General features: G+C 28.5%; 1 protein-coding gene across 2 annotated transcripts; it reads right to left on the bottom strand.

Annotated features, from left to right (window-relative positions):
* Positions 1-247: 247 nt before the first annotated feature.
* LOC119687269 (probable serine/threonine-protein kinase ndrD) lies at positions 248-25437 on the bottom strand. 2 transcript variants are annotated; one of them, XM_038101527.1, is made up of 4 exons: positions 25166-25437; positions 1921-2731; positions 984-1848; positions 248-559 (listed from the first exon to the last, which is right to left on the bottom strand). In XM_038101527.1, exons 2-4 carry the CDS (start codon positions 2690-2692, stop codon positions 262-264), a joined length of 1935 nt encoding a protein of 644 aa, XP_037957455.1. In that variant the 5' UTR covers positions 2693-2731; positions 25166-25437; the 3' UTR covers positions 248-261. The 2 variants fall into 2 exon arrangements, with proteins under 2 accessions (XP_037957455.1, XP_037957456.1); XM_038101528.1 differs by lacking the exon at positions 25166-25437 and adding an exon at positions 5472-5815.
* Between the last annotated feature and the right edge of the window lie 573 nt (positions 25438-26010).

A 26010-nucleotide genomic window follows, 5' to 3' on the forward strand; every position in this document is an offset into this window, starting at 1 on the left:
ACAATTTAAATTTGCTGATATACGACTCAACATGCTCAACATACGGCTTGGAATTTTGTACAATTGGTGTAAACGTTTATTGCGGTTATTAGTATGAAGTTGTTGTAGATAAGTTGAATGTTGTATAAAATTATTTGCTGGATACAAAGGTGGAAAATCGTCATCATCATCATCATCATCGAGTATATCATGCAAAGCATAAAGGTGAGAACGCCTTGGATGGGACATTACCGTATGGTAACGCCCAACGTTGAGTGGACACTATGTACAAGAGTACATTGGCTCATCGAATTGCTTAACACGTAACTTTTGTTTATAATGATATTCCTTTAAGTACAGCTTAAGACGTGCTGGTAGCTCAAGTTCACTTATACCATCATAGGTGGTATTTGAAGCGATGGCAGCACGACTTAACTGTTGTAATGAGAATGTTGTTTTGCGATGCAATGGAATGATGAGATTTGGTTCAAAAAACATAACACATGTTGGATCCTTATAGTGTTCCAATAGTCCAGTAACAGTTGGAGCAGTAAATACGCAAGGATCATGGCAATCAAAGCTGTAAGAAGAAAATAAAATTAATTAGAAAACATTTAATAACGTTAAAGCATAAAAATATTAAATAAATAAGATTGTTGTTATTGTTACAGTTAAGAGTCATATGAAGGCTGTGCTAAAACTTTGTTTAGTGCACTTCTCTAATAAATAGATATTTTTCTCTTTCCGCAGACTTGCTGCAATCGCCTACGTTCGCTTAAGAGAGCTTTTACTGTGATGATGAGATATAAACATATGTCTATCCTTTGTTCATACAGTGTAAGCTCTGTTAAATGAACACTTTTTTTAATATTGCTAGACACTATTCAGTTTTAATTTTTTACACAAAACATATTTTTTAAACAGACAGTTCTCTTGCTGCCACAATCGGTGTTAAAATTATTAAAATAAAAATCAATAGATAATAGTTAACAAATAAAACCAACCTAAATTTATGTCCACTTTGCTCGATGCGTGCATGTAATGATCGTCCATATTTGCGAAATGTCACTGAGAATAAAAACTCTTCTTGTGCTGAATCTCGCAATAGGAATGTTCCCTCTGGTTTACCTTCCAGTAAACGTTCAGCTTCATAACGATCCATTTTGCCCCAATAGAAACTTGAATTCGTAATTTTATCTAAGTCAGGCACTAAGCAATGCACATAATCAACTTGGGAATGTATAATTGGACCATTGTGTACATTTTTCACCAAACTTGTAGGAGTTGGCGTTGGGGTTTTTGTAACATCCACTATCGATGTATCAGCACTATTAATTGTATTGCTACTACCAGTGACAATTTCCGTGGTCAACAGGCGTATAGCATTATTGTTAATAGGACTCAGTGTTACCATTGAAGTGCGTGGGCATTGTAAAAGCACCAACTGTGGTGAATTAATAGGTATAATAACATCATTGTTTGTCTTCGCCCATAATGATAATTGATTTGTAGCGTTGACATTAGCATCTGCTGTTGTAACAGCACTTATCGATATTGGCGTGGAATTACTAGACGAGATTACAGAATTTGTACTTGGCACATGTGGCTGATGTTGACGAATTCGTTGTTGTGTTTGATGGTGTGCGCTTGGACGTGGCAGTTCATATTGTTGCATCAGTGCATTAGCTGGTTTTAATACAACATCTTTGGAATGTTTGTTCTCTTTGCGTTCTTTATTTTTATTGGATTTGATTTGTGGCTGTAACATGCTTTTGAAAACATTGCGACAATTGCGTATTTTGGATACATATGAAGATGTTGTTGGTTTCATTTTATTTCGACAACATGTTGTATTATTCAAATTAGTTTCTACCAAAAAAAAAAAAAAATAAATATTATTAATTAAATTGATCAGAATATTTATTTACAACAAATATTTACCACAACAATGTGTTATTTCCTGTATCGATGCATTAGCTGCTGACTGTGGACTGATTGGTGTACACGCCCGACTATCTTGTAGGACTTCACAATATTCTGCCGAATCTGTCATGTTGTCGTCTGAGTCATCTTTAAGCTGCAATACATTAATATGCGCTGACAATGAATTGTAAGCATGCGAGGATGCACTGATATGATTATTGAGCACTGAAGCTGCTAGCGACGATTCAGTTGTTTTTCCACTTGAAGTTATAGTTGATGATTTTGTTACAGTTCCATTTGGAGAATTCTGTGCGTATAATAAAGAGCTGCCAGCAGTTCTATTTCCTTCTTTTGTACTTGTATTATTTTCATTGCATATATTATGATTAAGTGTCAAATTAATAATTTGTGGATTTGAATTCGCATCCATTGAATTTTCCAAAAATTCTGAACGTGCCAACAGCTCTGGCGTTCCCTGCGCAAGTAGCTGTGGTATTTGCTTATTACCTTTTTCCATTTTGTATTGTATTTTTATAATTAAATGCCTTGGAAGCGTTGTATCTGAGTTTACGCTTTGAGTGTTACTCAGTTCAGCGTTGGGTATAATTAAACTTTCTTTAACGGTCTTCGTCGTATTGCTTAAACGTGGTGATCCAGTCACTCTTGTATTGTTATTGATTGCAGTAGTAAAATTCTTAGTTTCCGAATTTCGAGTTGTTGTTATGATCTGTAGATTGGTTGGTAAACCCTTTAAGGAATTTGAGGATTCTTTACTGAAACGGTGCCCCATCTGGAGAAATTTTACAGACGTGTTTTTTTTATTGTTGTGCTAAAATGTGAAAAATATATACATTAATTAATTTTTAATTATAATGATGTAAAATTTTATAAGTATAAATTAACTGAATTGTTACAGTAAAAGTGATAATTGAACATTTTGGATTTTTAAGTTATTATAACTATATTCAACATGACCAGAATTGTTATTATTAGACCTGCTTCTAAAGCACGAAAGAATTCTTCAAAACCATTGATAGAATATGTATTATCAGAAAAAAACGGAATACCATTAAAATGTGTCTAAGGATTCAATGCAAATTTTTCTGTGTTATTTATGTAGAAAAGTTTATTTTACATATATCTCTTAATTCAGCAATTTCACAACAATATTAAATGGATCAAATGCTTAGTAATTGTTTCCACGAATTATAAACGATCCTAGTACACTCCTCTTCGTATCTATGTTCAACAAATATTTACATCATTTGTTTAGATACTTCGCCTGATATTCGATCGCTGCACTGCGGCCAAATGGAATACAACAAATTCCTTGAATATGATTCATAAACATTATCAGATGATCTTCATAGTAATATACATAATCGGGTAACGTAGGCGTTAGTGAAAATGTAGGAATTTGAAATAAGTGATTCATAGAATTTTATCAAAATTTTAGAAAATATTAATTATTTTGCATTATAACAGTTTGGTCAGTAATTTTTGTAATGGATTAAGATTAAGATTAAGTAAACGAGATGAATAAATTAGGATGAAATGGATAATAAAAATAAATGAACGATTGACTGAGAATATAAATATTTTATTATGACTTAAAAAAAATAATATTTAAATTATTCAAAAGATTTCTTAAATTGCAAGAAATATATAGACCGTATAAATACTAAGAACTAAAGAAAAATCTTCGATCCATTACAAAAAAGTTTTCTCCTCTTCTTGAATTAATAATATAATATTTATTGAGTATTTTATAGGATAATAAAAAATCATTTAAGACATATAATTTTAATTTAATTGAGTATTGCATAGATTGTAAATAATTAAATATTACTAAATACTAGAAATAACGAGAAATGGAATGGAGGGATGGAAGATTAAGCAACGAACAATTTCCAGACATAATTAAAAATAATTAAAAAGCAAGTATAAAAAGAACTGCAAAAAATATTTCAGAATTAAATCGAAAGGATCATTTAATGCTTTTCAGATATGCTACACTCAAACAAACATATTATTGTTTAACAATATTCTTGTAAATATTGGAACTATATACACAAAATATTAAATAAATATCATAACTACATAAAGCTATATAAATTAAATATAAGAACATTATGAAAGTAATTAAAAAAAAGATTTTTAATGTAACAGTTTAGTGTTAAAGGATCCTTTTATTCATCTTATGATCGAAATCAAATATAGAATCGGAGTACGATCAATTAGTAATGCATATTTTGAACCGATGGTGAAGGCTAGATAGACAAGTTTTTGTAATATCGCAGACACCGAAAAATGCGGTAAAAAAATAGAAATCTGGGCACAAATCGTAAATCAAAAGAGCATGATTTAAAATACCAAATTCATGTTAAAGCGATTCTAGGAGGAAATAAGACTCTGAAGAGGGGGTGAATCAGAGTATTGAACCATAGCTTCGAACTATCTTAGTAATTTATAATAGTTCATGTTTATAATCTTAATATTAAAGATTATTTTTATTTTGAGATTTTTAAAAAAACCCCGTTTACAAATAACACTTTTGATGTGTGTCGGGCTTGTTTAACTACTGACCTATTAGCCCATTCAAAAACAAAATAATTAAAAATATTTGGTCATTAAAACTATAAACTATTAAGAAAGATTTTTCGTTAAACAATAAATAAATATCAAAGTTTTTAAAATATATATAACATAAATTATTTATCAATTTTATCATGATTATTTTTCATAGATCAGTTGAGTAAAATATATAAGATTTATGAAAATTTATTTATTTAATAAATAAAAACTAAAATAATTATAAATTACACCATAAAAAATTAATTTTTTTTTTTATTTTCAATATTATTTATAAATTAGTTAGGCATAGATTTTAAGTTGTATGAGCATTTTTTTGTTTAACAAAAAATAATTATAAAAGTTTTTCAAATATGTATATATTTTATATAAATTATTATTATTAATTTTATTATTAAATTATTATTATTATTTTGAATATTGTTTATAGATGATTTAGGCGAAGTTTTGAAAATTTTTTTTATTAAACAAAAATAATTAGTCAATTTTTTTAAAATGTGTTTAATATAAATTATTAATTACTATTTTTCGGAATATTCTTTATAATTCAATTGGACATACATTTTACAAACATTTTTTAATTAAACAAAAAATTATTAGTAATTTTTTCAAAATTTTATGAACATTTTTTTTATTAAACATAAAAAAAAACAATTAGTGCATTTTTTTAATATATATTTAACATAAATTATTAATTATTATTTTTCAGAATATTATTTATAATTCCATTGGATATATATTTTAAATTTTATACACATTTTATCATTAAACAAAAAATAATTAGTACATTTTTTGAAATATTATTCAATATAAATAATTTTTATTATTAAACTGAATATTATTTATAGATCAATTCGGCGAAGTTTTAAACAAAAATTTTTTAATGTAAATATTTTTAAAATAATTATTTTATCTTACGATGTTGTAATAATTAAGAATTATTTATAATTTAAATTGAAAATTGAAAATAAACTCACTAAAAATATTCCTATTTGAATCACTGCTAGGCATTTCAATTTATTACTCAACGAATGTAAATAAATTGTTTATTTTTATTTGAATGCTAATTAGCAAACTAATTGAATTAATTATGACAAATTATAATTTGGCACTAACTAATTTTGTTTTGTTTATGAATAGTCGAGGCGTCTTAGTTGAAGAAAAAAACTATGTATATTTTTCTTTATTTTTGTTATTATAAGCACACAATTTTATTAATTTTTACACAAAACAAAATTTTTCAGGGCAAACTGTTTACCGAAGACTACCCAATAGACGACAGAAAACCGGACTAGTGCTGTTGAGACCAAAAGTCTGACTGAAACTTGCAAAGAATTATTTTCCCAAACAAATGCAAAACAACAGCCAACGATGAACGAAGCAAAATTTAACGTGCAACGTGAACCGAACTGAACCGATTGTGCGAGGGTGGGTGTGGATGTGGATATGGACGTGTAAACGGGGGAGTGAGTGTAAACACGAATACGTATATTAATTTGGATTTCGCGCTAAACTTGCATTGTAAGTGTGTCTGTGTGTGTGCTTGTATGTGTGGAGTGGAGTGGAGTGGACTTTCATTGATGAATTCACTTAGAAAGTAAAACATTTCCACGCAAATAAACGAGCAGAACGAAGAAGAAGAAGAAGACGCAAGCAGAAAAACCGCAAATCAATTCTCAGTTACTTTATTTGCTTGCACTCACGTGCCTGTCGATTTCGTAGTATTGCAGCAAACAAATCGGCTATGACGAATAAGATTACCCATTACCCCCAAATCGCCCTAAAATCCGTGTTCATGTTTATAAAACATAAACACACATCGCGTATACACACCAATATTGTTTATATAAGCAGAAAAAAGATTAATTAATTTGAAACAAAAAAAAAAAAATTAAGTAATAAAATAATGAAGAAATTATAAAAAGCTTAAGTATTTCTTTTTAATTCATATTTTTTTTTGCTTTTTTTTTTGTTAGAATTCAATGGCATATACATATATGCATATGTAGTATATGTACTTTTGTATGCGTTTTTATGCAGAATTCTTTATTTTCTTTTTAATACTTTGGCTTTACACTGAATTGGTTGGTTGATTGGTTAGTTGGTTGGTTGGCTCTCTACTTCGTGGCATAGCATAAATAACAGAAGCAGAAATTCTCCGAAATGACTCATGACCGACCGCTGCTGCGTTCAGTATTAAACAACTTCACACAGTACGTACACGGCCGGCGTATCTTCTACTAACCACTTGTCGGCTTTTTTTATGAAATACAAACTTCAACGATTACTACAAGCACTACAGCACTACAGCACTCCAGCAGTATGCTTCACAACAGTGTGCCCAGCAGGAGAAGGCAATGTACATACATACACACATACTATGTGTACAGTTGATAGATATGTAGGTACGACGTAATCGTAATGGTAGTCAGTCAATCTGAGACAGGCGATAATAGCGGCCAGCGCAAAAGTTAATGAAAACTGAATTTCATCATCATTATTAAAAATTGAACATGATTTAATAATAAACAAATAATGAAATGCCAATACATGTCGTAGCATGAAAAGGTACTAACTAACTAACTCTTATATTTATTTGTACATATGTATATATATTATTTGTCGCTTCCATTGGCAATAGAGACTTTATCAGGTAGCTAATAGAAATTACTGTAATACTCGTATGATTTATATTATAAAAATAATGTAAAAAGCAAAAAATTAGAAAAAAAATTAGAGGTGGCAACAGTGAAAAAAAAAGAATGAAATTGCAATAATTAAATAGCAATTGTGATAATATTGCTTGTAAGTTTTTGCACTTTTGCTATAGCAAATATAAACGAATATACGATTACAACTTATATACATACATATATACATATTATACATAACATACACACATATATTAATATCTGACAATTTTATAAAACGTAATGATAAACCTGTAGTTATACTTGATTATATTCTTAGAACTTTAATTTTATGGAATTCTCATCAAAACTTTCGGAAATCAAATGTGCAAAAAAATAATAACAAAAAATTGTAGCATACACATGTATACACAACATACACGCTCAAACATAATTGACAGGAATTGTGCATGTGCTTGTGCTTATGTGTGAACATATGTGGTTATGTGTGAGCGTATGCACTTGTGTACTACTACTCGATGTATCCTGTTTCAATAACGAGTCAATTTCAGCACACACATACCACAGGTACGACTTTTCGGATGGATGGATGGTTGGTTGGTTACAATAAATATTCTTAGAATTTTTAATATCAATAAAACAATACTTATATCGACAATTATAAATTTATATGCATAAATTCATACATATGAACGAACGAACGAATGAAAATAAATTTTATACAATATTCTTTTTAAGAAAAAAAAAAAAAATATTTCTAATTAAGTTGAACTTTTGCGAAAATCAGTAATTACATTTTCAAATGAAAAATGTAAGTAAAAATAAATTGCAATCTCAATTATGGAATGAATGAGGGAATACCCGGAATTTGTAATGGGTAAAATGCATGTTCCAACAATAAAACAAAAAACAAAAAAAAACAAAAAAAAGAAAAAAAAAACCAATGAACAAATATAACCCATAATGAATGCATTATAATTTCAGAGAATATGCCATACAATAATTGAAATGGCAATAGTTCATTTGAAGTGTGAAGTAAGCAGATAGTACAAGGAAATAAGCACAAAAAAAAAAAAAAATTAAGAGGAAAATTTCCAGAGAAGGAGTAGTTTTATTTAATAATACTTTTTGACCTAATAAATTCCAAGTATAAAACTATTACGTACACAGCTCCTCTTACGTCAACGCATCTAATGACGAGGTCGTACTGCTGTTGATTGAAATCCGCGTTAGGAATTATTAATAACTTTTTGCAAGAACAACTAGTAAAGATTTTTTACTTCATCTAAATTAGAAACTGAAAATATAACAAGACTTGCAGTTGGTGGATAAATGTTGAAATTCTTAAAAAAAGATTTTAATTACTCTTAAAAAAATGGTTGATAATTAATAATGAGCTTTTAATATATTGAACAAGTGAAACAATTAAGAGGCGGAACTAAAAATAAGTTATATCTTTGAAAGTTGATAAGTATAATAATAAAGAAAAAATATTAGAGTCTGAACAGTTTAAGCTTGCTTATCAATTAACCCCGTAGTTCCCCAAAGTTTTTTTTGTTTGAAAAACTTACTGGAGTTAGTTTTTAAGTCAATAGCTAATATTTTTTCAAAAAAAAAAATTGTTAATAAAGATCATCAAATCATTTAGCATTATATATTTAAAATTTGAGGGTATCGCAAAATAAAAAGAAGATCTTCTCTCTACTACCCACTATTACGAGGTTTTATGGATTCAATTAACTCTACCACAACTAACTATAAAGTCGCTTATGGTGTAACTGTAATAATTATCACTAGATAATCACTATCATAAGAGTTTTATACAGACTGCTTTAAAACATTTTTGGGAACTAGGAGGTTAAAGGTTGTAATCTATAACAAAAAAAAAATAACAATAAGCTGATGAAATTTTGACATAACGACAGTTTTAAGCTTTTGCTCCGCTTTTATTTACGGATGCGAAGTTTGAATAATACATCATAGTGAAGTTGAGCGTAGAGAAAACAATAGTACTATTCGCATTAAATAAGTTATGAACTTAAGTAGATGACGGATAAAAAAAATTTCTGATTCGATCTATACAGCTTACAGCTTAACGTGTATGATAGCTAAAAGATTGCGCAGAACGGAGGATCCGTCAAGTTTGCTGACCCGGCAAACTTTTGGAACAAGCCCGAAGAGGGAAGGACCACAAAAATAATGAACTGATGCAGTAAAAAAAGTTAGAAATATAAAAAATTTACGAAATTACAAATGAATACATATTGATCGATGTACCTGGTAGTAAATTTCAAAAGATATAAATAAAATAAAATAGAATAAAATTACTGCTCACGTATTAAAATGAAGATTTTAAAACTAACAAGCACAAAAGATCAACTATGGTCACAGTGGTCTGCTCCATTAAATGCTGATACCCTGTTTATTTCTATTAATACTTGTCTGTCAGCGAAATGTCTTTTATTCAGTTAATAGTATTACTTTATAAAACTAAATTCATATCAATTATTTACTCTTAAGTTAAGTGGAATAGATAGAGGTGTAAAAGTAAAAGTTTTGAGACTTTTTAAAGTCTATGGGTTACCGATAATTTGAACGAAATAGATGCATGAAAAAAAAATATAAGCTGAATCAGTTTTATTTTTAATTATAAAATAATTAAAATTTAATAAAATGAGTAAATTTATTAATAACTCGGAGTTGTTCTAATTACAAAGTCCAAACTAACAAAATTTCGACAATTCCCACACAAACTCTTAATGAATTAGTCACCTCACAGCTTAAAAGCAATTTCGTTTAAGAAATTTTTTTACATTTTTATATCAGTAAATTGAAAAAAAAAAAAAAAAAAAAAAAATGTATGACGACACAAATTCTGGAAGGCCTGTTGATTACGTAAATTTTTAGACAAAATTTAATTGTAAAATGATTAATAACATTTCGATCTATTTTAAAAATTTTTCAGATAAAAATTTTTGCATGACTAAGTTTAAGAATAAAAATATCAGCTCACCAAATTATAAAAAAATGACTCAATGTAGTTTCTGGTATGTGGGGCTTTTCTCATTACGTTTTGAAATATGTACTATATACATATTAACAATAAAAAAAACATTATTTTTAGTCTATATCAGAAAATATACAATTCAATGAAAAAAATATATATATACTTAGATACACAATATACATATAAAGATATATTATAATATACTGCTTATAAGACATATGTTTAGTAAAAACGGGTTCTTCGTATTGTACTATTCTTTTCATCGACTGATTTATGTTACTGACACTATCACACCCAACCATAACCAAAACAAAAAGTATTACTGGGATGATATATCACCATTAACACAATCCAAATCAGTTATTGGTATCCATAACAATAGGAGATACCAGGAGTGTATGAACGTATGAAAAGAAAAATTTAAAATCAACACAGAAATTCTTACAGGGAACTGTAAACTAAAACACCACCTTAAGAAACCGGGTATATATAATGCACAAAGTGACCTGCTATTAACCCAGAAGGGGGCACAATAGATCCGACAGTCGCAGTGCCATATCTCTTAACAATAATAATAATAAAATCTCTCTATATACGAGTATTAATGTTATCTTAAAAAAAATTGTACGTAATTCATGAGCTACTACCACATTTAGTCTTTTGGAATCCGTTTTAATTAGTGTCCTTTTTTTACTGCAAAAACTTTAGTTCATTTGCATAATTGGTTGAAGAGAGAGAGAGAGAGAGAGAGAGAGAGCTTTTTACTTGAACTCGATGTTATTAATCTGGTGTTATTACAAGATATCCCTAGTAAAATTGTTTGGACTGCCTTTTATTTGAACTGAGTCAACTCAAATTGAACATTCTAGCTGATTCTTTATACTTTTTTGTTATAATTGGTTGGGGTGCCTTTTGGGTCTTTAGGTCAGCCCAAACTGGCCATATTTCAGAATGCTCTTATTCCTTTTGTATATTTATTGCAGTGTCTTTTATTCGAATCGTATTAGATCAAACTGATATACATTCAGATTATTCGCATTTCTTCTGTATAATTTATTGAAGAGTCTATTATTCTAACTGTATCATATCAAGCTGGCACTGCATTCTTCCAAATATTTCCCATTTCTTTTGTGTATTTATTGCAGTATTTTTTATTCGAATTGTATTAAATCAAACTGACATCCTTCCAAATTATTCCTACTCCTGTACGAAATCAGTCTTGCGTTTTAGCAGATTATTACCACATTTTCAGTGTAATTGATTAAAGCGTTTTTTATTCGAATTGTATCAAAAATATCTGGCGTTCTAGCAGATATTCACAAGGTCTTTTGTGAAATTAGAGTCTTTTATACAAATTGTGCCGCATCAAGCTGGCAGTTTTAGAAATTGTTCGCATTTCTTAAAACTTTTCAATTTAAATTGAGTCAGAAAAATCAGACGTTCGTGCAGATTACTCCTCTTTCTAATCCCCTATTGTTATCTCGTACGAATTTTTTAGTTATTAACTTGTTATAGTGACGGTGAAACCATTTTTTCTTTGAAGAAAACGTCGGGACGTGCCTGGTATGACTAAATCATCACTCCTCAGCAAATCTTATAGCCCATATTAGCCCATTTAGTGACGCTGAAAGAACGTCTACATCGTTTTTTTGTTTTTTTTTTCTGTGTAGATGAACTTGTATGGTCACCAATTCATTATAGCTGAGCTAACCATATCCATTTTTTATAATCATCAAAATATGTATTTTTGAAATATTAATTTTTGCTGTATCAACTTTTGTAGTTGTAAAGTTACCTATTAATTGTTTAATTTTATTTAATAATTAACATTCGTGCCTTTCTCAAATTCTCTCTTGTACGTATACGGTATAAAAATATAGTGATAAAAATAAAACTAAAGGTTCTGTCTAGATAGAACTATAAAAAGTAGTCTTCACAGAAGAAACTGTAATTCATCACATTACTGAAAAATTATTTATATTATTTTCTAAAATTTTTTTAATATGTAAACAACATTTTTCACAATAAACGTTTATGAGCTGTAAAATTATATATTACAGACTATAAAAACTGGAAAAATTTTGCATGCAAGACATTTTAATTTCCTATTAAAAATAGATTAAGTCTCTGTGTGGAATGTACTTGAAATATTTGTGCAATTATGGCAAAAGGTAGCAGCAACAAATCTATTTTCTTTAATTTATTTATTTATTTTTTGAAATTAAATGGAAATGAAAATAATGATAACAATAACAAGCGAAATTCTGAAGAAACGCCGAGATAAGACTGCTGCTTTCACAGAAAGCCAATGAACGCCTCTTTCAATGGCACGCGCGTTACGTACGATTGTACGTACAATATACTCGTCTACCTACCTATACAGGTATAGGTAGATATGTGCATTGCACATCTGCACATATTAATTTAGTGTATTATTATGCAATTTATTTAATCGTAATTATTAATTACACGAAAACTCATTACCACTACAACTATTATTTGTTAAGTTAGCGAGTACGTCGTCGTTCCATTAGTAATGCCATATTATAGTTTTCACTCGTACTCCGGTGACAAGCGCGATCTCCAGTGATAGATTTGTTTGCTGAAAGTCACGTAGGTAATTAATATTTAACGGCAATTATATGGAATTTTTGATAACTTAGCGCAAAATTTGAAAGATTGTTATGGACAGGTGGAGAGAAGTCGTAATGCGGATGACGTACACAATGATTGTGTTTCCATTGTTTTGATATTAATGACATATATCGGAATTACTTGTTAATGGGGATAATTCTTTATAACTTCATAATTATTTCAATGAAAATGAAATAGTAAATGAAAATAAATTAAAAATAATTCAGTTCTCTTTTGAAGTATACCGCAAAATGACTTCCTTTTTTAAGACAAATCGCTAAAGTAAAAAAAATAGGCTCAACAATATGAAATTAGGATTTAGTAGAAATACGAGATTTATATACGAAACGTGTTCTAAAACCGATAAAAACTTTTAAATTTTTTAAAAAGTTTTTCTCATTATATACCCTTTAAACTATAACAGTCCACCTTTGATATTATACAATTTACTACCATGGTTTCCAGTTTGGAAAGCCATATTGAAAAGCCTTTTAGTGTATAGTCTTGACACCATTCTGCAATTTCGCCAATATCACATTTATTGTTAAAAAAAAATTCACCTTAAATACTTTCTTGAGTGTGAAAAATAGATAAAAATCACAAAAGTACAATATCGGCAGTGTTGTGTTTCCCTATAAATCGTTAAATTGGATAAGAGACAAATTTTGCTACCATTTTGCTCTTTTAGCTATTGCAACTAATACAAATAATGAACCAATCATTAAAGTATAAACATCTCTAATATTAAATTTTAATTAACAAATATAATTTGATGAACCATAATTGAATATTCAAGTAATAGCAAATAATAAAGCAACATTTTCAATTCAATTAGATTAGGGCTGTCCAAAGCACGGCCCACGGGTCTCATGTAGCCTGCAGCTAATCTATGTGCGGCCGGCGGTATGATACTACTCCACTACAATTAGGCAAATTTCATTTTAGTCTAGAGAATATGAGAACATGCAAATATAATCTGTATGAACTGTACAATGACGTTAATATAGCTAAACTTACGAAGATTAAGCGAATCCGCTGGCTTAGTCTTATCATCCAAATAAATACAAATACCCGGAATAGAATTGGAGTAAAGTGGACGTCTACATATTTAATAACGAGATCATATGAAGAAAGATCGTATACTATTCAGTACTGTTAGCAGGTTGGCGGAGAGTACTTAAAAAAAAAGTTGTCAAGAACAATGAATAGATAAAGTGGCAGATCTCTTGATCTATAAAATCTAGTGCTATACAATGTTTCGTATTAAAATATCTTATACTTTTTTTTGGATATTTTCTTTGGAAAATTATCTAAAAAGATATTTAAAAAAAAATAGAAGTTGTACTTATCCGATATGTCAAGAAGAATGAATAGAAAAAGTGCAAGATCTCTTGATCTATAAAATCTCATGCTATACAATGATTCGCATTAAAATATCTTATACTTTTTTTTGGATATTTTCTTTAGAAAATTATCTAAAGAGATGTTTAAAAAAAAATAGAAGTTGTACGTATCCGATATGTCAAGAAGAATGAATAGATAAGGTGGCAGATATCTTGATCTATAAAATCTAGTGCTATACATTTTCTTCAAAATTAAACTTTAGAAAATTAAACTTTATAAGAATGAAGTTACATTTCTTCAATCCCGTTGAATTGGAACAATTGCTAAAATATCGACTTGAATTTAAAAGTATGGTAAAGTATATTTAGTTACTTATGACGTATATAATTTTATATTAAAAAAACAAATTTTGTTTTAGACATTTTTAAATAAATTAAATATAGAATCATATATATATTTAAATAATTCCTATTAAGCAATCAAACAAAGAAATACTAACATCTAAATGCTAAAGCATAAATCTTTTTAGTTTATATTAGATTGGAGATTTTTAATTTGTATGCTCAACACATTCAAGTTGTTTTCATATCTGTTTGTAAACAAAAATTTTAAATTGCCAAAATACAAACAACGAAAAAATATATAAAAAATGTAAGCAAAAAAAAAAAAATTAATAAAAAGATACAAAGGAAAAAAAACAACTTTTATTACTCTTCAAAAATGTAAGCGATTATACGAGAAGAAAGACGTGAATAAATATTTAGAAATTTGAATAACAAGCTTAGGGTTTCCCAGTGAATGAGATAACACTTATAATAATCGAATCCATTCTCGTTTCCAAATTAATAAACTATAAATACTTAGTATATTTATTCATTTGTGTAAGAAACATATATTATTTGCCGGTATGAGATAGCAACCTGTCTTATGTTAGGTATGGAAACTTTGAGATTGATTGTAAATATATTGTAATTATGTGAAGGCAAAAATATTGCTTACCTAATTCTTTAAAATCAAATTGCGGATTTTTATTAAACATTTCTAAAGAAGAAATATTATTGTTAGGAAAAAAATTCAAATTTCTAAAAATTAGAAGGATTCGAATAGAAGTAAAAAGACAACAACAAGAATTTTAGTTAATTTATTTAAATTTGGTTGACCATACAACGCTGTTTTGAGTATTCCCAATTACTCGTCATCAGTGGAGTAAAGAAATGCAATCAAACTTTCATAACTCGAACTAAATGGAGTGCAACAGGGTTTAGAGAACAATTACAAAAAAAGTCTTTAACTCGAAGTCTCCATAAATCAAACCTTTTCTTTGCAAAATGGTATTTCGAGTTATGGAAGTTTGTATTCGAATTTTTTAATTAGTTCATAGTCCGTATATATGTAATTTGTTTGTACTGCAAGTGCCAGGCTTAGAACTCGTGCCTGCCAAATTAGAAGCGATGACTAGTCGTGTTTTTTAATTCTTACAGATTATATTACCTGGTTTCTAAGGAACTACATTAACAGATAACAACGTTGAAAACTTTACTTTTTTTCTATACACTGCATTACATTATTATTATCATATATCCCTCTTAAAGAGTTCGTCAAGTAAGATATCTACAGGATATAAATATATTTTTTTTTAATTGTTATGTTTAACAGAGGTTTCGAAGAGTAGTGAACTGCAACAATAAAAATTCTTTTTATATTATTTTAGTTAATTTATGTTAAAAACATTTCTAGAACAAAGAACTTATAGAAACTTAATATGTGTACGCTTTTTATAGAAAGTGCGGTGTTTGCAGTATTTAAGAAAAAATCGTTTAGATCAAAATTGCTTAATTCCAAATTAATGATGTAATTTATTCCAAACTATATTATTTTTTTTGAAAGGAAATATTAATCACAAGGAATGGGGTTGGATAAATAATAAACAATCATTAAATTTTTGCAGACAACACAGTTTTTCAATAACAAACCCATTAAAGTTAAGTAAATAAATATAACTATTTATGTCACATAATCAGCATTGATCAATTACGAAACACTCGGTCGAAATGATAGTATCTAACTATACCATTCAGACTAAAAGGCACGAATTGCCATAAAAAATATTGCGAATTTCGCAGAAATCACGAGAGAGCAATCCATCGTTGATAAATTTTAACTGCGTTTCAACACTTCTTATATGGCATTTGCAAATCACCCCAAATGTCGACCGTTCCAGTCAATGATAAAGTAACTCAATCGTCAAGAAATACCATAACGCATTAAGAGATTAGCGCAGATTTCTTATGCACTTTATTTTCAGTTAAATAAATAAACACTTAAGCCCCAGCTCTGGTATAATGAATACTTAAAATGAAGCCTTGATTTTTTTTTTTTTTTTTTTTTTTTTTTTATCACAACAAACACTGTTATCGATGAAGTGGTGAGGGTAAACAAAGCAATCCAGCCAACCCCGCTACAATCAGAAGCACCAGAAGCAGAGCATATATAGCCCCAACTTCATCATTATACGAAAATCTTTCATCAACAAATGAGATATGATTAAAAAAAATAAAAATAAAAATAAAATTTGAATTTTAAAAATTAAAACAAAAAAAAAATAAAAAATTAAAACAAAAAAAAAAATAAAAAATAAAAATTTAAAATAAAACAAAAAAAAACTCAGTATAAAGAAAAAATTAAAAACAAATGTTTTAAAAGAATTTAGCAAGTTTATTATCATTTGGGATTCTAGTGAATGAAAAATTCCGAGAAACATGAATTTCACTAAATAAATTGGATTTAAATACAGGCAAAGCATATATGAGGCGGTAGGCAATGGATAGAAGTCGGCGTCGGCGTTAGCGGTGAGCAGTGAGCGGTGGGCTGTGAGGTCGAGAGATATGACGAGGTTGCTGGTATTTATATGTAAAAATGTGGTTTGAAGGTGCCATCGTTGGGAAATTTATCTTTAAACTCTTAAAAATAAATTTCTTTTAGCATGAAATAATAAACAAAATTATTAAGAATGAAGTCCGATAAGATTATTTTCAGAGAAAGACAACAATTGCACATACATACAAAGAAATCAAAATGCGATTTATTCACTTTTGCCTAACTCGTACGTACACTCTCCTACATCCGAATTTGTATACGCAATTACTTTATATTATATATAATACAAGTACATATACAATACATATGTGATTAAAAGAAACAATATATTCTACTCTTATATTATATGTGATAAAAGATTTAAACAAATCAAAGGTCAACATTATATCAGAAACTTTATTTTGTAGATGTTTTTTTTATTTTTAATTATATAATTCCTTTAGATCAAAGAGATTAAATCCCGAATGAAAATGTTTAGCTTTCCTAAAGTAAATGAACTTTTTCATGGTCAAAAACACATACACATATATAGCATATATTTATAGTAAGTGCAACTGTTTCAAGAACTTGAAATATAGAAAAAGTAACATACCATTTATTAAAGTATCAAATATTATGCATATCAATCAGATATCACAGCACAGAGCAGAAGAGTTGAAATGGACGGACAGACAAATATATAGTACTTTACGTATGGTATGGGATTCTTAATAGCTCTATTACTGCAATAGATCTATACACAATATATATCAACAACAACAACATATTCACAACAAAAAAGAGAATAATTTTACTTATAATTATCTTAGTAATATGATTAGTTTAATTTAAATTACACTTAATATAAAGTAAGATGATGTTTCCACTGCAGTTAAAACTACATTGGTCGTTTCCATTGACATAAGTTAATTCATGTACATGTAATAACTTGTTTGTTTACATTTTACATATAAAACATATGACAAATATTTCAAATTTTGCTAATTTCCCTTGTGGTAAATTTATTTTTTAGAGTTGCATTTGACATTTTTCGCCTTAAATGAGTTGATTTATTTATAACGAGTTCATTTATATGAAAGCACTTTGTATGTTGAATAATCCGCAATAGCGGTCTTAATGAGCAAAACTGACAAGTGGAAACATGATATAAAGTCTCAATAAGTAAAGTCAGTTTAGGTGATGATTTGACCAATCATCACCTAAACAAGTTCAAAATGTCACATATATGCACAGCACATTACAGATGATGTAAAAGTATTTAACAAAAGGAATAAGAATAACAAAATTTCGTTCGACTACATATTTAATTAAACTGAATTAGGGCTTCAAATCGCAGTACTTATACATATACCATACTAAGATGTTGAGTTGTTATGAATTAAACAAAGTCAAACCCACACATTTATGAACTACACTCTACTGATGATAAAAAAAAAGTATTCAACAAAATTAATAAAATCGAAAAAAAAAAATTTTAATTAAGACAATATTATTTCGTCTGACGTAGAGTCTCAAAGCGTGGTACTTATAGGAATACCATTGACAGAATTTTGACCTAACAATCTAAACAGATTCAAAACAACACAATAACAACTTCAGTTCTCAGAAAGTGAATAATTTAGTAATTATCAGTTCCTCCCATTTGACAAAATCAGTTGCTTAAGACAAACTGATATGATTTTTAAAAGAAGCAACAATTCTTTAAGGAAAAGGAAAGAGAACTTTATTAGGAAACACTACCAAGACTATCACAATCTAAAATGTTTTTAATGATTGCATAGAACAAATAAAGAATAACCTAAGAATTATTACGGGATTATTGACCGGTCACTGTAGATTGAATATTCAGCTAACGCAACTAAGAATTCAATCCAACTCAGACTACAAATACTGTAGAGTAGAGAGAGAAACTGCTTACCATGTGCTTGGGGAGCGCCCGGCACTGATGCACAAGCGGAAGAAGCACCTAGAAGGGTATTTCACGGATCATAAGAATTCAAGGCTAGGAAAAATAGGCACTTTGCTTTTTGATTTATTTTTTGAGGAGTATTGTCGTATTTATTTACAGGTAAAAAAATATATATTCTTAACATGAAAGAAATCTTAACGAGAAATCTTAAAGATATTTCATAATAGTATGTAGTAATACTATACTACAAAAATGGAGTAAAATGAAAGTGATACTATTTCAAATTAGATTAATATAAATGCCTAACACAAATATTAACTTAAAAAAGGAACTAAATCCTGTGATTATGAACACGCTTTATATGCTTAGGGATTTCGAAGTATGGGAAATTAAAGAGTTCGCAGGAATGAAAAAATGATTCCTTTTAGGAATCAAGCAGGGTTTTTGTAAATCTAAAATCTTTTTTTTTTGTAAATCTACTATGAACCTATATAGAAGTTTTGCTTAACCTGACATTGCTGGAGATCAATAGATTCCTATGCAGCTTACAGCCAGATTAACTAAACCTAATACATACTAATATGTTTTGTTTCTTTTCTTGAACTAATAACATCAACTACTTTAATTTTGAAAGAATATAATATGTTTGTTAGCGATTATAGTGTTTTTTTTTTAAACATCACAAAGCTATTTAAATTGTTCTTTAATTAAAAATACTTATATTTTTTCAAATTTAATAACATGAGACTATAAAACTTTACGGTGCTCATAAATATTTTGCATATAGTGTATTTATTACGTGTACATTTCCCCTCTATTGTTTTTTGCGTGAAACTATAATGCAATGTCCAAAATGTATTTAAGATAGGTTAGAAGTTGTAGTAAGTAGTAGATACTTACTTTTGGATTGTAGATATACAAGATACAGATAAAAATATGTTTATACATAAAATGAAGTTCATAGCTAATACAGATTTTTAATGTAGGTTGGGGAATTTGAGAGTTGGGTTGGGGAATTTGAGAATTGGATTAATATCGGCAAAATTATGGATACAATATATAAAATTATTAGTTTCATAGAATATTTTAAAGAATTTTATTGTATTAAAAGACGAGATAAACTAAATAGAGAATATTTCCAAGAAACATTATTAAAATATGCAAGGCACTATTAAAATAAAAATTTTTAGAATTTTTAAATAAATTCTAGAGTAATACATTTATGTGTTCAAATTATAAACCTAAAATATATATATATATATATATATATATATATATATATATATATATATATATAAATATAAATATATATGAATATATATAAATATATATGAATATATATAAATTTATATAAAAATATATATATATATAAATATTTAAGTATATAAAAATAAATGTATATAAATATTTGAGTATATAAATATAAAGGAAGATATAAGAATATATATATATGATTTTATATACAAATTTAAATATATATATATATATATGCATATTAGCCGTACAGTTTTGACCTAAATTGATGTATGTGTTTTTGGTAAGGTGTGACAACGTTCTCGGAAATTTTTCTTAAAACCAAACGATAAGTGGTGAGTGGTGAGTAGTGAGTAGTGAGTAGCAAGTGCAAATTATTGAAATAAGATATGCCAAAGGAAGCAAAAAATATTGAAGCCCTACGGTCGTGAATATTCCTAGAAAATATTATCTTGTACTTGTGCTTGTATCTGAGATAGTAGCAGAAACTTTGCTCATGACAAGCAAGCAAATTCGTTTATTTTTTTAGGAATTTTGCTAAAGTGCACTTAGAAAGTACTTAAGTTAAGCAAAAGATTTAAACACAAATTAGATAATATGACAACAAAACTAATTTTAGAAATGAGAACATATTCGTACTCTAACAAAATATATAGGTGTAGTAATCTATCGAAATCAATAAGCATTTTTAATCTTTTCAACACTTTTAAATTCAAAAAAAAAAAATATATATATTTATCTTTACATATATATGTGTAGAAAAGTATTTATTGTTAATTTTATAATGTATACAAATATTGATAATGAATTAATGGCAGACAATCAGGCATTTTGGCATTTTGGCATCCCCGTTGCTTGCTCTGCCAACGATCTCGACAGAAACGATTAAGTATAGAATAAATACTCAAATTTTGAAATATTCAGGGAAAAATACATTCCACATAAAAATGAATTCTTCGAAATATCTACACATTTTTTCTCATTCATTTATTTTGTTTTATATTTACATTCCCATTGTATGCGCTGTTATCGAAAATAAATATTTATGTGTCCTTTGTCCTTTGTGCAGCGTGCCATGACAACATTCCATGCTTCGAGATAATAGCAGCTGGCATATGACAGCTGTAGGAATGCATTCAAGTGAAATTGGCGCAAAAACTTGAAATAATAATTTTTTCCACCGAAGCACCTTTGACATTTGGCGTATTGTACCAGAAACGCGCTGAAATAAGCCACAGCCGGAGATATGACGAATGAATTATGTGCTCTCTGCTCGTAAAATGAGGCAGGATTTACATTTGAAAAGCATAAAGCCAACAACAACAACAACAACAACAACAACAACAACTGTGGAACTTTATGAAATTATTTGTATGTATTTTTATTTTCAAAAGAAAGACTGAAAGTTTTATTCAAACAAATCACAAGTTTATTTGTACTCGTGTCAGAGTATCTGAGATTACATGGATTGTCTACATTTGAAGTGCGCGTAATAATGGCTCAACTGTTTACACGAATGGCATAAGAAAATTATACAATTTTCATGCTAAACCGTAACATAAAAAAAGAAACGCTCGACACGTGCCTGTATAGTCTTCAGTGCTATCAGAATAATTTAAATATTTAAAAATAAAATATGGAAATGGAGAAAGAAGATGAGAAAGTCGGAGATAGAGTAATAGAAGTCCATCGCTTTTTAACGTGATTACCTACCATAAAGGGTAAGAAAGTCGGAGATAGAGTGATAAAAGTCCATCGTTTTTTAACGTGACTACCTACCATCATAAAGGGTTAACACTACTACAGTACTCTTAACACACGTACCAGAGACCAGTATAATGCAACGATAAAGGAATTCCGCCGGTATCAATTGAAGCTATATGTTTGACTATTCCAATTTGAAAAATATTTGTGTTAACAAAATGGATATATGCGTGAATTTAACAGAAGATGACGCTCACCTGCCACAAAAACCAATCAATTTTTAGGTACAATTTTTTTTTCTGTTTACCAAATATCTTAATGTACCCAAGGAACGATTAAATACGCAAATAAACATTCAAGGTAAGTGACAATTATTAATTTTTAAAACAAGACTGTCTTTGCAAAATCAGGACATTTGATAAAAATATTTTTTTTTTTTCATAAATACCTCAATGTTTTTTTTTATTAACCCCTACTGGGTGTATCGAATATCTAGCATGGAATTAAAAGTTTTGTAATTCAAGTGTACGTAGAGCATAATTTTGATAGTGTTGGTCACAATATTAAGCCCTTACACCATCGGAGATCTATCAAGTTATTTGCTTGAGAGGAATAAAAAGGACGTATACGATATGGCTTACGATATGGATAGGTAACGGTAGTGTAAGAGGAGTTTGTTTAGGGGTAAGAATGGATTGCTAATGAATGGGATACGACACTTCTTCATCTACAATGTGACTACAGCATATAATCTTGTTCATTATTAGAGTGTATGTCGTTAAATTGCGACCTCTAAGACTTAATTATCAATATAAAAATTTAAGATAAACCGAAAAGGGAGGTGTGCGACACTTGGTCGTCTATACAGTGATCGCTTTAGAATATGAAATATGGAATTGTCATTCTTAAAAATATATATTAACTAAATAGAGTTAACTGAAAAAGTAAGTAAATAGTGTAGGTTAAATATAAAGCTTGTATGCGGCAGCTCTGTGTTAATAGATGATTCCCAACGTATATGCTATATGTGTTATATGTGTTAAATAAGGTTCAATATAATATTTATTATTTTATCAATAATAATTTTTTTAAGCTTATTTTGCTATTTATTGTAGGTCGTTAATTTTATGTGTAGGAAAAGAAAAAAAGCTGATTGATTTTTTTTTTTTGTGGGATTCTTTAATGACAAAAATTCGTTAATTTAGCAAATTTCACACAAATTTTTGAATTTTTAATATTGAATTAAATTATTGAAATATAAAGCATATAGATATTATCCCCCTTATTTTTATTACTTCTAATTTCAATAGAATTTTTAAGTTTTTTTTTTCTTTTCACCAATATTATGTAGTATGATATTCAATTGGAGTTCATTAATTCGGTTACCAGATTGATTACCAACAACAACAACACTAACAGCAACAACAATAATAATAAGAAGAAGAACAACACTAAGTAGAGAAGTTACAACAACGGCCAGCACACATTGTGGCGACATGATATTTAATCCAAAGTTTTTGAACGGATATGATAAAGAAATTCTTAATTTGGTAATTTAAGCAGCATGTCTACTACTACTACTACTCACATATATATATATATAATGTGTATTATGCATGCATAAATGTATGTATACATTTACATACATTTATAAGGGAGTAAGCAGAGTAGCATACATGCATGCACTTACTACATAAATATTTTTTTTTTAATTATAAGCAAAAACTACTGAATTTCATCATGTCATCCAAAATATTACCACAAAATTCTTTTCAAGTCATTCATTAATTTCTTGAATTTCGTTCGTTCGTTCGTACTGTTTTACTGGTTGGTTGGTAACCGTCGTATCGGCTACGTTGGCTACGTTGGTTTTTTTCAATGAAATATGCATTTTATGAACTGCTGACTTTGTGCATTTACGACACATGATATATGTATGTATGTGTGTATGTATGTATGTAAGCCGTACCCGTACCCAAAAAGCTAAACACAAAAAAAAATGCAGCCGAAGAGAAAAATTTCAATTTAATGAAATGTATTTGGATATCAGCTTTGTCGTTCAATCAAGTGTGAAGTTGCTTGGCTAGCAAGCATACGAATGGCAGTGCATATTGAAACCCTAAATTACGGAAATCATATCTGGTTTTTGTGTAACTACATCCAAAGCTATGAAAAACAAATCAACCACACCACCACCAGCAGCAGCAACAGCAGCAGCAAAATCAACAACAACTGCAACAAAATAAATAATAACAGCAGCAACAACAACAACGACTAATACTACACCACTAGCGGAAGAGCAACTACAAAACGCAGCAATTACAACAAAAATAACAAGAAGCAGCAAGCAATTTTAATGCATGTGGTTGGTTTTTTATTCATATTATTTCTGTTGTTGTTATTTTTGTTTTTAGATGAAATCTGCATATATATGTATGCATGTGTATGTGTATTGTTGCAACTGTAATTAAACAGATATAAACATAGAAATTGCTGATTTTCACAAATTCAAATTCTATTATTAAAAAAATTCAATTGAAAAACTCTTTACTCTACACAATATAATCTTGTGTTTTTATAATTAACATTTCATTTCAACTTGAAGTTAAAAAAATTCACATTTTAATATCATTGGAATTGAATAATTCCCGTGAACAATTAACAATTTCCCACGAATTGGCATTATAATGTATAAACTGATTTTGTATTGTATTTGTTGTTGCTGCTGCTGTTATTGTTGTTGTTGTAGTTGTTTATTTATTTATTTATTTTTTTTTCTTGTATTTTCTCTTGAATGCTTTTTTACTCTCTTTTATGCCACAAGGTGGCCAACAACAATGAGTCAATTCAGCTGCTATTACTGCCTTTGCTGTGCTTCTGCTGTTGATTGTGTATTGTATTGTATCGTTGTTGTTGTTGTTGTTCACGTTGAATTTTGAGTGGTGTGCGGCTATAAGTGTGTTGTTTTGTTGCTGTGTGTTGTTGTCTTGTCTGTTGTCACTTCTGAGAATTCAGTCTAAATTAGAAATGAGTTTCTTGGAATTGGTATCTTTTGTGCGTCAACAATTTCGCTTCTTTTGGGCTATATTTTGATTAAAATTCCAAGAATTTTTGCATTTAACTGATTTTAAGTACACACAATTCCTAGATTTAAGGCGTTTTAACACTTTTATATAAAAATTTTATTAAATTTTTATAATTTTCTGTTATAAACTTATTGGCACAAAATGCTGTTTAAATGTTGTTTTCTAGAGATATTTTTCTTTTTTTTTTTCATTGAGTTGACTTTACCTGTACTTATTTCTCTCTGTAATTCTCTTGAAATTTGTTTGCAAACATTCAACTTAATCAATTGTAATAAATATATATATTATTTTCAAACATATATTATTAACAAAAAATTTTTTATTTATTAAATTTATTTTGTTTTATGCATGTTTCATAAGCCACTAATTCCACATTACATTAACTTTATCATTAAATCTACATTTATTTCACAATTTCACACGCAAAACACAGTACTTCCACCCATTATGAATGTGGACATAAAACTAACCAGCAGAGGAAATTTATATTGTGTACAGGTTTCACCAATAAAAAAAACAATTTCCTCTTTTCTTCTGAATTTAATGGACCACGTAAACAGTGCTACCAGACTGTGTTTGTTATTATGTTACCAGAATTAACAATCACAAAATTACCAGCATGAGTTCCAGCAAAAGTCACAACAAGCTGCTTTTATTATTAACAGTTTCACTTCTGGCAAAGAACGTTAAAAGTCTTGCGTTAGATGGACCGGAAGACCGTTTGTAAGATTTAAGCTCTTCTGGCACAAATATCTTTCAAAAAAATTTTATCATTTGTAATTCGTGATATGAAGTTGATTTGTTCTATTTCTTCGTGGAGAAATCAAAAACAGCTGCTAATCGCTATTGCATACAAGTTGACAATTAAATTTTAATACAAATGTGATGAAAAGCCGCAAGATGTATAATCCATTATTGTAATAATTTATACATAAACAATTATTTACTGAATTTAACTCATGTTAAATAGAAATCGTAGCAAATACTGCTGCATTAACACAACAGTGGCTAAAAGAATAAATTAATTTTAATATATTATATTATATTAAC

This window comes from Teleopsis dalmanni, chromosome X (assembly GCF_002237135.1).
Source record: "Teleopsis dalmanni isolate 2A chromosome X, ASM223713v2, whole genome shotgun sequence".
Lineage (NCBI taxonomy): Eukaryota > Metazoa > Arthropoda > Insecta > Diptera > Diopsidae > Teleopsis > Teleopsis dalmanni.